This window comes from Vicia villosa, unplaced genomic scaffold (assembly GCF_029867415.1).
Source record: "Vicia villosa cultivar HV-30 ecotype Madison, WI unplaced genomic scaffold, Vvil1.0 ctg.000564F_1_1, whole genome shotgun sequence".
Classification (NCBI taxonomy): Eukaryota; Viridiplantae; Streptophyta; class Magnoliopsida; order Fabales; family Fabaceae; genus Vicia; species Vicia villosa.
The window spans coordinates 252,216-266,895 of record NW_026705257.1 but is presented as its reverse complement, the minus strand read 5'-3'; the positions used below and the strand labels follow the sequence as shown (position 1 = coordinate 266,895).

Sequence of the window (14,680 nt, the reverse complement as noted above, 5' to 3'; positions counted from 1 at the left end):
AGGATTCGTATCTGGAGTTGTTCACTTGAGGTACTTTTTTAGGACGAAACTCTTTTAAGTGGGGGAGAGTTGTAACATCCCGATTTGTATATTAAATAATTATTTTAGTAGTAGTTATTTATTTAATTATTAATTTGGTGTGATCATTAATTATTGTGTGTTATTATGTTAAATGGACTATTTAAATTATTAGTAGAATAATGAATGAATAGCTATTGGGCCTAATTATTAGAAGTAGTGGTAATAAGGGGGTGAGAGTGACTAAGCCCATTTAAACAAATAAGATAGTAAGAGTAGAGACTAGGTTAGTCTCATAACTCTCATTTGGTGAAAGAGAATAGAGAGAACAAGAGAATATGAGAATAGAGAAAAGACAAGAAAAACCTGAAGGATAAAAAACACTTAGAAAGGGGGGGTTTGAATAAGTGTAGTCGTAAAAACTTGAACGATAAAAACAATTGCACAGTTATTTTTATCCTGGTTCGTTGTTAACTAAACTACTCCAGTCCACCCCCACGGAGTGATTTACCTCACCTGAGGATTTAATCCACTAATCGCAACAGATTACAATGGTTTTCCACTTAGCCCACGACTAAGTCTTCTAGAGTATCCTGATCACAACCTGATCACTCTAGGAACAAATGCTTAGACACAAGCTAAGACTTTCTTAGAGTATCCTGACCACCACGTGATCACTCTAATTACAACTGCTTAGACACAAGCTAAGACTTCCTAGAGTATCCTGATCAACACTTGATCACTCTAGTTACTTACAAATTAATGTAATCAAATAAGAGTTTTACAATGCTTCTGAAAAGCTATAATCACAACAGTGATATTTCTCTTAACGTTTAAGCTTAATCTCACTAATATATTACAGCAGCAATGTAGTGAGCTTTGATGAAGATGAAGTTTCTGAGCTTTGATTTGAACAGCGTTTCAGCAAGTTAATATTCACAGAAATCGTCAAGAAATTGGTAACCTTGCTTCTCATCAGAACTTCATATTTATAGGCACTTTGAGAAGATGACCGTTGGGAGCATTTAATGCTTTGCGTATTCCGTACAGCATTGCATTTAATGTTTCACGCTTTTGTCAACTACCTTGAGCCTTGTTCACGCTGTGTCTACTGACGTTGCCTTTAATAGCTTCCAACGTTCCTTTTGTCAGTCAGCGTAGCCTGCCACCTGTACTTTCTTCTGATCTGATGTTTGTGTATATAATATTTGAATATCATCAGAGTCAAACAGCTTGGTGCATAGCATCTTCTTGTCTTCTGACCTTGAAGTGCTTCTAAGCGTGATACCATGAGAACTTCAGTGCTTCTGCTTCTGATCTCAAATTCTTCTGATGCTTCCATAGACCCATGTTCTGATTCTGCCTTGACCATCTTCTAATGTCTTGCCAAACCATGTTCTGATGTTGCATGCTGAACCTTCTGAGACAAAGCTTCTGAGCGCTGATTTGTGCATACTCTTTATATATTTCCTGAAAGGGAAATTGCAATGTATTAGAGTACCACATTATCTCACACAAAATTCATATCCTTGTTATCATCAAAACTAAGAATATTGATCAGAACAAATCTTGTTCTAACAATCTCCCCCTTTTTGATGATGACAAAAACATATATAAATGATATGAATTTGCGATCAGAAAGAGCAGACGGCTAAACACAATTTACACAGCTATAGCATAAGCATGTGAATATGTCTCCCCCTGAGATTAACAATCTCCCCCTGAGATGAATAATCTCCCCCTGAAATTAATACTAGAAGAATTTTATAAACAAAAAACTTCCCTGAGTATTTCAGTAGAGACGTTCACATTGCTAGATCTTCAGAACATTCATGACTTCTGATTTCTGCTTCCATAGGACAGCTTCAGAACATTGAATTTCTTTAGATCCTCAGAACATTCACAGCTTCTGATTCCTGCTTCCATCGGACAGCTTCAGAACTTGAATTTCTTTGATCTTCAGAACATTCACAGCTTCTGATTCCTGCTTCCATCGGACAGCTTCAGAACTTGAATTCCTTTGATCTTCAGAACATTCACAGCTTCTGATTCTTGCTTCCATTGGGACAGCTTCAGAGCTTGAATTTCTTCTTACATCACTTCATGCTAGATTGTATCAGAACATTGTTGAATGTACCAGAGCATCATCAGAGCATCTCTACATCCTGAAATGTTACAGAACAAAACTAAACGACAAAAGTCAGCATGAATGAATCAGAACATAAAATATGTTTCAGAACACATAATATGTATCAGATCCATATAAGCCATATAGAATGTATCAGAACAAATAGACATAATGTTTCAGATCATATTCTATCATCAGAATATCTGAACATTCTTCCTTCTTGCTTCTGATTCTGAAGCTTCATAGCATTCAGCTTGCTTCAAGAATCCAAGAGCTTGATTCATCTTGTTGCTTCTCATGTTGATCTTTAAAGAGAATCTTCAATTCCTGCAACAGCACAACTTAAAGCATAGAACTTTGCAAGTTCTGTTAGAAATGTGGGGCCTTTTTACCCGGTAACTGATAATATTTAATCAGATCATTTATCATATATTTTCTCCCCCTTTTTGTCATAACATCAAAAAAGAATATAAAAGATTCAGATGTAGAAAACGACAAAGGAAAGAAACAAATTTAAACTTTTCATTGATTTAAACAAGCAGGATTATAAAAGATGTATGCAGAAAACAGATGCAACAAGGAAAGAAAACTACAAAGACCAAACGACTAAGACCCTAGCTTAGACATAATCTTAGCTAACATATCATGAATCCCTGCGGTCTTCTCAGTTTGTTCAGCCATGAAAGCTTGAAACTCTGCATGCATGAATTCAAGGAGGAAGTGAGAGACAGTTCACAGGAAGAGAGCTAATGTCTCAAACGGGGCTTTCCCTTAACATAGAAGTCAAGAACATGATCCTTAACATCATCCAATATCTCAAGAAAGTCTTCTTCCTTTGGATAAATGTTGATAACAGCATCACAGAAGAGATCAGACTCGAGACTTCTTGGAATCTTGAGAGATCCGTCTTGGAATCAATGTCAGTGATCCCCGAGATTTGTTTCTCAACCTGGAACCAGACAACCCTTCCAACCGTTCTATTCATATATATCGACCACCCTTGAGCCTTTGCCTTTGCATCTTGGTTGAAACCATAAGCACCCAAATCATCAGCGTCCACATGAGATTTGCACAAAACTTCCATTACTGATGGAGGAAAGAAGCAAGTTTTCAGTGGAGAAACCTCTTGAGAGGAATTTGAAGACGGATTCATGGTGAATGCTAGGTTGAAGATGAATAAACTAGGGTTTATGCAAAATGCAGATAAAGAGAGAGAGAGAGAGAGAGAGAGAGAGAGAGAGAGAGAGAGAGAGAGAGAGAGAGAGAGAGAGAGAGAGAGAGAGAGAGAGAGAGAGAGAGAGAGAGAGAGAGAGAGAGAGAGAGAGAAATAAATAGAGGGAAAAGAAACGTTTGAAGAGAATAAAAAAAATTAAAAAAAAAACTGAAATGATGAAAGGCATTTAATGTTACATGACGTGAGGAGAGATAATAATGACAAAAGAAGTGATTAGCACAGTTACCTAAGTAGGCGTCCCCTCAACTGCACGCACGTTTGTCCATAAATAGTGAACACGTGTTTACCATCTGGATAGCCAGTTGCAGCTGTTTTACTTTTAAAGAGATTCTGAGTCAACTTAGACAATGAAACGTTAGTAATAACTGATTCACTACTTCTAATTGATTACAATCAGAACATCTTATAAGAGACTAATCCAATCTCATTTCAGAAGATACTCATACATAAGATCTTCTCATCTTCTCATTCTGGGCATAAATCCATACTGATATTCTTCAGAATGAACTTAAACCTATCTTCAGCAAGGGGTTTTGTAAAGATGTCAGCCCATTGATGGTCTGTATCCACAAAGTTTAAAGATATAACACCCTTCTGAACATAGTCCCTTATGAAATGATGTTTAATCTCAATATGTTTAGCTTTTGAATGTAAGATAGGATTCTTAGATAAACATATAGCAGAAGTATTATCACAGAAGATATGAATGTTATTCTCATATATCTGATAATCTTCTAGTTGACTTCTCATCCAGAGAATTTGTGTGCTACAACCAACAGCAGCAACATATTCTGCTTCTGTTGTTGAGAGGGCAATAGTAGCTTGCTTCTTGTTGTACCATGAGATCAGATGACTTCCAAGAAATTGACAACTTCCAGAAGTGCTCTTCCTTTCAATTCTATCTCCAGCATAGTCAGCATCACAGAATCCTACTAAGTTGTAATCTTTGGATCTTCTGTAAACTAAACCAACATTAGTAGTACCTTTCAGATACCTCAGAATTCTCTTAACCGCAGTTAAATGAGATTCTCTCGGATCTGATTGGAATCTAGCACACAAACAAACACTAAAGAGAATGTCAGGTCTAGAAGCAGTTAGGTATAGAAGAGATCCAATCATACCTCTGTACAACTTCTGATCTACCTTCTTACTTACCTCATCCTTACCTAGGACACATGTTGGATGCATAGGAGTTTTGGCTTCTTTGCTTTCAGAAAGATTAAACTTCTTCAGAAGTTCTTTCACATACTTCGTTTGATGAACATAGGTTCCATCAGAAGTTTGGTTGATTTGAATCCCAAGGAAATACTTGAGTTCTCCCATCATGCTCATTTCAAATTCAGCCTGCATAGACTCAGCAATCTCCTTTCCAAGTGTAGCATTAGATGTTCCAAAGATAATATCATCAACATATATTTGACAAATTAAAATATCCTTTTTAAATGTTTTACAAAAGAGAGTAGTGTCCACTTTTCCTCTAGTGAAACCATTTTCCAGAAGGAAAGAACTCAAACGTTCATACCAAGCTCTAGGAGCTTGTTTCAATCCGTATAATGATTTCTTTAATTTAAAAACATGATTTGGAGACATGGAGTCTTCAAAACCAGGAGGTTGATGGACATAAACTTCTTCATCTATGTAACCATTTAAGAAGGCACTCTTAACATTCATCTGATAAAGAGTGATGTTTTGTTGAGTGGCAAAAGAAATTAATAGACGAATAGATTCTAACCTGGCCACTGGTGCAAAGGTTTCTGTATAATCAATCCCTTCTTGCTGACTATAACCCTGAGCCACCAGTCTGGTTTTGTTTCTTACCACTTCACCTTTCTCACTCAGCTTGTTTCTGAATACCCACTTAGTGCCGATGATGTTAAATCCTTTTGGTCTAGGAACCAAGTCCCATACATCATTCCTTGTAAACTGATTTAGTTCTTCTTGCATGGCAATTATCCAGTCTGGATCTTCTAGAGCTTGATCAACAGAAGTTGGCTCGATCAAAGAAACAAGACCTAATTGACATTATGCATTGTTCTTAAGGAATGCCCTTGTTCTGATGGGATCATCTTTCTTCCCAAGGATCTCATCTTCTGAATGAGCTGAGGCAAGTCTAGGTGATCTTCTGACTGTTGGTTCTTCAGAAATCCTGAGATTCTCTAAAGATGCAGCAACTTGATCTTCTGATCCATTGCTTCTGAGACTGCCAGCTTCTGCAGCTTTGCTTCTTGGTTCTACTGCTTCTGATATATCAATATCAAAATCTGCAAAATTCTCAAACTGCTTTGGTTTTTCAAGACCAAGCTTATCATCAAACCTGATATTGATTGATTCTTCTACAATCAATGTTTCAGTATTGTACACTCTGTAGCCTTTAGAGCGTTCAGAATATCCAAGAAGGAAACACTTTTGTGCTTTAGAATCAACCTTACCAAGATGATCTTTAGTATTCAGAATAAAACATACACATCCAAAAGGATGGAAATATGAAATGTTGGGCTTTCTGTTCTTCCACAATTCATAAGGAGTCTTATTTAGAATAGGTCTTATAGAGATTCTATTATGAATATAACACGCAGTGTTTATTGCTTCTGCCCAGAAATGCTTAGCCATATTGGTTTCATTGATCATGGTTCTGGCCATTTCTTGTAGAGTCCTATTCTTTCGCTCTACAACTCCATTTTGTTGTGGAGTTCTAGGACAAGAGAAATCATGGGCAATACCATTTTCTTTGAAGAACTCCTCAAAGAATTTGTTCTCAAACTCACCACCATGATCACTTCTGACCTTTATGATTTTGCACTCCTTCTCAGATTGAATCTGAGTGCAGAATTCAAAGAACACTGAATGAGACTCATCCTTGTGTTTCAAGAACTTTACCCATGTCCAGTGGCTATAATCATCAACGATGACTAATCCATATTTCTTCCCTCTGACAGATGCTGTTTTGACTGGGCCAAACAGATCAATGTGCAAGAGTTCTAACGGCCTTGAGGTAGAAACAACATTCTTAGACTTGAATGCAGGTCTGGAGAACTTGCCCTTCTGACATGCTTCACAAAGAGCATCTGATTTGAATTTCAGATTTGGGAGTCCTCTGACCAGATTTAGTTTATTAATCTGAGAAATCTTTCTCAAACTAGCATGACCTAATCTTCTGTGCCAGACCCATTGCTCTTCAGAAACAGACATAAGACAAGTCACCTTCTGCTTCTCAGGATCAGAAAGATCAATCTTATAAATGTTGTTCTTCCTCTTGCCTGTAAATAGGATTGAGCCATCCTTCTGACTTACAGCCTTGCAAGACTTTTGATTGAAGATTATATCATAACCATTGTCACTTAATTGACTTATGGACAATAAGTTATGCGTTAATCCTTCTACAAGAAGTACATTAGTTATGGAAGGAGAGTTACCAAGACTTATGGTTCCAGAGCCAATGATTTTGCCCTTCTTATCTCCTCCAAACTTGACTTCTCCACCTGGTTTAAGCACCAGGTCTTGGAATGCAGACCTTATTCCCGTCATGTGTCGCGAGCACCCAGAGTCCAGGTACCATGACATTTTGCTTTTTGTCCTCTTTGCCGCCAAGGATATCTGCAACAGAAATTATCTTCTCCTTAGGTACCCACAATTTCTTGGGTCCTTTCTTGTTAGTTCTCCTCAAGTTCTGATTGAACTTGGGTTTAGCAAAATATTTAACAGGAGGAACAGCATGATATTCTTTAGGTTTGTCAGCATGATATTTCTTAGGATGTGTCACATGCTTCTTGGTGTGAACAGTGTTAAACTTCTGTGCATGTGAAGTGAGCCTAATATCATGAGCATGGCCATATTTGAACTGATCATACAATGGCTTGTATGTGATCTTTAGATCATCAATAGGTTCAAATTTATGTGAGGTATCACCCTCATAGCCAAAACCAAACCTTCTGTTTCCAGAAACACCATATATCATAGAAGCAAGATGACTTCTGCCAATACTTCTAGATAAGAACTTTCTGAAGCTCGAGTCATATTCTTTCAGAATATGATTCATGCTAGGAATGGATTTTTCTGTTTCAGAAGGAGATCCACTATCTTTGGATAGATTTAAAACTTTTTCCTTCAGTTCAGAATTTTCCAATTCCAGCTTCTTAGTTTCAAATTCAAACTGCTTTTTCAGCTTTTTGTATTTGATACTAAGATGAGCCTTGAGTTCCAGAAGTTCTGTTAAACTGGAAACTAACTCTTCTCTAGATAGTCCAGAAAATACCTCTTCAGAATCTGATTCTGATGTAGATTCTGATCCATGATCTTCTGTAGCCATCAGCGCAAATTTGGCTTTCTCTCCTTCAGAGTCTGATTTTGATTCTGATTCAGAATCATCCCATGTTGCCATAAGACCTTTCTTCTTATGAAACTTCTTCTTGGGATTCTCCTTCTGAAGTTTTGGACACTCGTTCTTGTAATGTCCAGGCTCATTGCACTCATAGCAGACAGCCTTCTTCTTGTCAGATCTTCTATCACCAGAAGATTCTCCTCGTTCAAATCTCTTTGAACTTCTGAAGCCTCTGAACTTCCTTTGCTTGCTCTTCCAGAGTTGGTTTACCCTTCTGGAAATCATGGACAGTTCATCTTCTTCTTCAGATTCTGATTCTTCAGGATCTTCTTCTCTAGCCTGAAAAGCGTTAGTGCATTTTTTAACATTAGATTTTAATGCAATAGACTTACCTTTCTTCTGAGGCTCGTTTGCGTCCAGCTCTATTTCATGGCTTCTCAAGGCACTGATAAGCTCTTCCAAAGAAACTTCATTCAGATTCTTGGCAATCTTGAATGCAGTCACCATTGGACCCCATCTTCTGGGTAAGCTTCTGATAATCTTCTTTACATGATCAGCCTTGGTGTAGCCTTTATCCAGAACTCTCAGTCCAGCAGTTAGAGTTTGAAATCTTGAGAACATCTTCTCAATATCTTCATCATCCTCCATCTTGAAGGCTTCATATTTCTGGATTAGAGCAAGAGATTTAGTCTCCTTGACTTGAGCATTTCCTTCATGGGTCATTTTCAATGACTCATATATATCATGGGCAGTTTCCCTGTTAGATATCTTCTCATACTCAGCATGAGAGATAGCATTCAGCAAAACAGTCCTGCATTTGTGATGATTTTTGAATTCTTTCTTTTGATCATCAGTCATTTCGCTTCTTGTGAGCCTTACACCAGTAGCTTTAACAGGATGTTTGTAACCATCCAACAGAAGATCCCATAGATCAGCATCCAGACGAAGAAAGTAACTTTCCAGTTTATCTTTCCAATATTCAAAGCTTTCACCATCGAATACGGGTGGTCTAGTGTAACCATTGTTACCATTGTATTGCTCAGCAGAGCCAGATGTAGATGCAGTTGGATTTGTTTGAACTTCACCAGCCATCTTTTACTGAAGCGTTTTTCTCATCCTGAATCTTTTTTAAACACGGTTAAGTGCTTGCACCTTAGAACCGGCGCTCTGATGCCAATTGAAGGATAGAAAAACACTTAGAAAGGGGGGGTTTGAATAAGTGTAGTCGTAAAAACTTGAACGATAAAAACAATTGCACAGTTATTTTTATCCTGGTTCGTTGTTAACTAAACTACTCCAGTCCACCCCCACGGAGTGATTTACCTCACCTGAGGATTTAATCCACTAATCGCAACAGATTACAATGGTTTTCCACTTAGCCCACGACTAAGTCTTTTAGAGTATCCTGATCACAACCTGATCACTCTAGGAACAAATGCTTAGACACAAGCTAAGACTTTCTTAGAGTATCCTGACCACCACGTGATCACTCTAATTACAACTGCTTAGACACAAGCTAAGACTTCCTAGAGTATCCTGATCAACACTTGATCACTCTATTTACTTACAAATTAATGTAATCAAATAAGAATTTTACAATGCTTCTGAAAAGCTATAATCACAACAGTGATATTTCTCTTAACGTTTAAGCTTAATCTCACTAATATATTACAGCAGCAATGTAGTGAGCTTTGATGAAGATGAAGTTTCTGAGCTTTGATTTGAACAGCGTTTCAGCAAGTTAATATTCACAGAAATCGTCAAGAAATTGGTAACCTTGCTTCTCATCAGAACTTCATATTTATAGGCACTTTGAGAAGATGACCGTTGGGAGCATTTAATGCTTTGCGTATTCCGTACAGCATTGCATTTAATGTTTCACGCTTTTGTCAACTACCTCGAGCCTTGTTCACGCTGTGTCTACTGACGTTGCCTTTAATAGCTTCCAACGTTCCTTTTGTCAGTCAGCGTAGCCTGCCACCTGTACTTTCTTCTGATCTGATGTTTGTGTATATAATATTTGAATATCATCAGAGTCAAACAGCTTGGTGCATAGCATCTTCTTGTCTTCTGACCTTGAAGTGCTTCTGAGCGTGATACCATGAGAACTTCAGTGCTTCTGCTTCTGATCTCAAGTTCTTCTGATGCTTCTATAGACCCATGTTCTGATTCTGCCTTGACCATCTTCTGATGTCTTGCCAGACCATGATCTGATGTTGCATGCTGAACCTTCTGAGACAAAGCTTCTGAGCGCTGATTTGTGCATACTCTTTATATATTTCCTGAAAGGGAAATTGCAATGTATTAGAGTACCACATTATCTCACACAAAATTCATATCCTTGTTATCATCAAAACTAAGAATATTGATCAGAACAATGGGTAGATTGCATGTTAGGTTGCTTCATTTAAATTTCTCATAACTTTGGATGTTAGAGTTTATGTAGAATCCATAGAAATTGAGTGAATAATCATGATTATGTTGTTATGTTGATAACCCCTGATAGAACCATGATTAGGAACACACCTATGTATGATTAATGGCTATTTGGAGGTGTTTATTTGGTTTAAAATGAATTTTTGAAAGTGCTGTCAAAATGAGTTTTTTTTTCAAAAATCGCAGAGGGCGCTTAACGCTCTCTTGAAAATCACGCAAGCCACATTACATAAGGTATTGCGCTTAGCGCGGGTTTCCGAATTGAAAATTAATATTTTCGCAAAATGATTTCAGAATAGCGAAGCTTATGTTTTATTACAATTTCTGAGAGTTTTTTTAAATTTAGTGTGCATGTTTGGGTAGGTTTAGAAGGCATTTTGTGTGGAACTTGACTTGGTGAATTCTTGTGTTTCTATATTTGACTTTGGTGAATTGTGTAAGATAACATGGATTGGCTTGTATGATATGTGTTATGTGTGATCTATAAATTTTATGTGAAATGTTTTATTGATAATGTATGTATGTTGTGCAACATTTTGGTGGATAATTTGATGTGTGCGGATTATTGTGATATGCTTGGATAATTAAGGTTGTGTGATAATCTTAATTGCATATGTTGTGAGTCTTATTGCACATGAATTCATGGGGAGATTGTACTCCGGTTGTGGCTTTGATCCTAGTGTGGAAACAGAAGCGATGAACTATAAGTTCATATTGTTGGCTTGGATCCTAGTTCAGATCGGGAGCATGGCTTTGATTCTAGAAATGAATCGAAAGTGAAGTGAGATGGATGTTCACAATGGTACCACATGCATGAGTCGTATTAAGTCGCATTGGAGTTACATTGGTTGCTATGTGATGTGTGTGAATTTGGTGTGTGCTTATTTGATAATTGGAACTTGCTGTCTAGATTGAAAATCAATGACAATTATGTTATGTGTGGTAATTGTAGAACTCTTGTAATTATGAAGTGTGATGAATTGTTGGATATTCGTGTGCTATATTCATTGTTCATACTATATATATATTCGTAAAGATGTGAATTCTCACCCTTCTGTTGTAATGATGTTCTATGCGACATCGCGCAGGTTCCGAAGAATAGTTGTCCTTACATGAGGATTAGCTGAGGAGCTTGTTCGGTTATTTCACTTATTTTAGGTAGAAAGACGATGCTCTGGTCATGTAACACGGGGGGTATTTGAACTCATGTTTTGTTGCTTTGAGATATTGTATTATTCTCTTATTTGACATTGTATTTGGATATAATATGTTAAATGGTCTTGGTGCCGAAATTTGGATTCATACGACTTATTAAAGAGATGATATTGTCATTAAGTTGGTAGATGATCGTAGTATGAGATGTGATAATTGAAATTGTTTTAAGAAATATTTCATTGCGGTATGCATATTTGAGAAAACATGAAGTTTAATATGTGTTATAGTTATGATCAGAGGTATGTTTATGTATTAGATTGGTTGGTTTTCATTGTTGTAAAAATGACATGTGACACCTTTTATTGTATGCATGTTATCTTACTCTGTTATTATGTTAAAATTATTTGGGATTAGAAAATGGGTGTTACAGCATGCCTTCGTACGACGTGCACAGATACAAGTGTATCGTAGGTGACAGATGGATCTGTCATTCCAGCATATGTATCTGACTCCTCTGTTCCAGCAAAGGTGGCGGATGGGGCCACAACCCCGACCATAGTGAACAGGGGCCTTTGATATATTTCTAATTAGTTTCTACTTATTTGATTGTGTATGCTTACACGTGTTTTATCCACAACATCAACCAACATAAAAATAATTAACATCATAACTAGGCCACATATTGAATTATACTACTTTTCAAAAATAGGCTGCAACAGTTACACCTGAGCCATACTTCCACCTCTGGATCCAATAGCAAAAGCATATCTAAGAAAAAGCCAATGTTGTGTATTGCATTGTAGAAATTTATGCTTGTTGCTTAATCAAAACCAGGACATCCTTTGAACTCCTTCAAACATTTGATCCACTGTTGTTGCCTTGTTCTTGAAAATAAATGTATTTCTTGCTTTTCATACAATCTATATGTAGGCAAACCATATTGTTCTAACTTTTAAAACTGTATTTCTATCAAACGCACCAAACTGATTAAAATGCTCCCGGCCATCATTTGATAGCACCACTAACAATCCAAACCACCTAGTGACACGAGACCATAAACCTACATCTAACTTATCCTAGTTGACAATCTATTGGCAAATAGACGACAGACTAGGCACGATAAATTCTCAGATAATTCTTTAGAGGTCTCAATTAGATCTGTCAAATAAACCCAATTTTTTAAAGCCCCTATTTTTTAGCCCCACTAAAGCCCTACTTTATTAAGCCCTTTGTTAATGAGAAATATTTTAGGCCCCATAATTTTAGACCCCTTAATTAATGTGTTATTTTTGGGCCCTGTTGAGGGGGCCTTATTTTGCTTCAAAAATTTCATTTCTAGCTTCAATATGGATTATTATTCTTGTAATTTGTAAAGTAGGATTACATATGCAGAAACAGTAACAAGTCTATATTTTACAAACTAATCCTTCATCCCTAAACAAAGTTCCTCCATATTCCATATTTATGATAGAACCCTAAATCTATTAATATTGAGCCCAATATGGTAGAACCCCAAACATTATTTTGAACCCAATTTGAGCCCAATTTGTGAATTTTGTTTAAACTTTATTTTCCTGTGTTGTATTTTAAAGTGAATATGATGTGATATACTTATGGTTAAATGCTCTAATTTGATTTTGGTATATGGCATATAATTGCATAATATTTTCTAGCTGGACTTGAGTGATTAAATGATTTTTTTATTTATTAAAGATTAACTAATTTAAAGAATGAAATATATTAGTAATATATTTCTCAATCCTGCCTTTGGGAACTATTATATGCCAATAATAGTTAATAATAGTAAGAGTTAGTTGATCAAATGTAATTTGCATGTATCTTGTTTTTGATAATAAGCCATCAAATAATATAGCATTTTTCACTCTAGGTACAGCTTAATGCTTAAATTTAGATTTAGAAGTGATAATAAATTATTGAAATTTATGCATACTTGTGAATCTAGTTCTAACTAAAAAAAAGTTTAAAGTTAACTTTTATTTTATAATATTATTTTTCAAAATTAAAAATTTATTCTTATTTTAAAAGAAATTTTTAATTTGGGGCCATGGACCCCTTTCTAAATTTTGGGGCCTTATATATTTGGAGCCTATATATTTGAGGGCTTGTTATTCTCAAAATTTTTTAGGCCCCCTCATTAAGTGGACTAGAACTCAAATTTTTTGGCCCCTTGAATTGACACCTCTAGTCCCAATTCTTAAAACAATGTTAATATCACCAACATTAGTATTAGAGAGTACTTCCAATATTAATTTGCACATTTGAATTAACATGATAAGATTATAAATTGTGCAAGTATTAGAGGAACGAGTCATATGATTAAATGCACTAGCATAAAAAACCATGGACAAGAAACATTATAATACTTATCAGATCAAATATAACATCGATGCATAAAAGATGTGAACAACAAATATAATCAATTCCACCAATTTTTTTTAATACACAAAGGAACCAACAGATCCAAATACTTCATCTTACAAGTTAAAGATTAGAAAAAGATACTCTTGAAATATAAAATAACCTAAAGCTAGATCCAATAAACAAGAACCCCTAAACAACACTGTTAAAACCCTAACCGCTTGTAAACTTGGTCACTGCTTTAGTACCCTCGGACACAGCATGCTTAGCCAACTCTCCAGGAAGAACAAGCCTAACCGCCGTCTGAATCTCCCTCGAAGTTATCGTCGGCTTCTTGTTATACCTCGCAAGCCTCGAAGACTCTCCAGCAAGCTTCTCAAAGATGTCGTTGATGAAACTGTTCATTATACCCATGGCCTTGCTTGAGATACCAATGTCAGGGTGAACTTGTTTTAGGACTTTGAAGATGTAGATCTTGTAGGTTTCCACGCTCTTCTTGTTTCTCTTCTTCTTCTTGTCTCCAGCGGCAGCAGCGTCTTTAGATGGGAGTTTCTTTCCGGCCTTGGGTTTCTTCTCGGCGGGAGTCTTCTCGGCTACAGTGGATTTCTTCTCTTCCACGGGTTTCTTCTCGGCGGGTTTCTTCTCTCCTTTGGGTGCCATTTTTGTTTGGGAAATTGAAATTTGGAAAATTGAAAGAAGATTAAGATGCAGACTGAGAAAATGTGTTTGAGAAAGGGAGATGCGGTGGTGTTTTATATATGAGAATGTTGTTAAGTTACCATTGGCTAGTGATGTAGTTTGTGGATCGATGACGTGGAGCTCCATTAGCCGTTACTTTATCTTTCTTGGAGGTTACACAACAATACACGGTCACGATTTTTCTCTCATTCAAAAATGTAAGAAAGGTTTTTTATCATTTTCATTGTAGGATCTAATTAATTTTCATTGGGCGCCAAAATGGCGTTACCAATTTTTTTTTGACATATTAGTACCAATTTATTTCCTTTATTTT

The 14,680-nt window shown here is 36.4% G+C and overlaps 1 protein-coding gene across 1 annotated transcript; it reads right to left on the bottom strand.

The window, feature by feature from the left end:
- Positions 1 to 13,710: 13,710 nt before the first annotated feature.
- LOC131629409 (probable histone H2B.1) lies at positions 13,711 to 14,398 on the bottom strand. Its single transcript, XM_058900199.1, has one exon. The coding sequence runs from the start codon at positions 14,326 to 14,328 to the stop codon at positions 13,882 to 13,884; it is 447 nt and encodes a 148-aa protein (XP_058756182.1). The 5' UTR covers positions 14,329 to 14,398; the 3' UTR covers positions 13,711 to 13,881.
- Between the last annotated feature and the right edge of the window lie 282 nt (positions 14,399 to 14,680).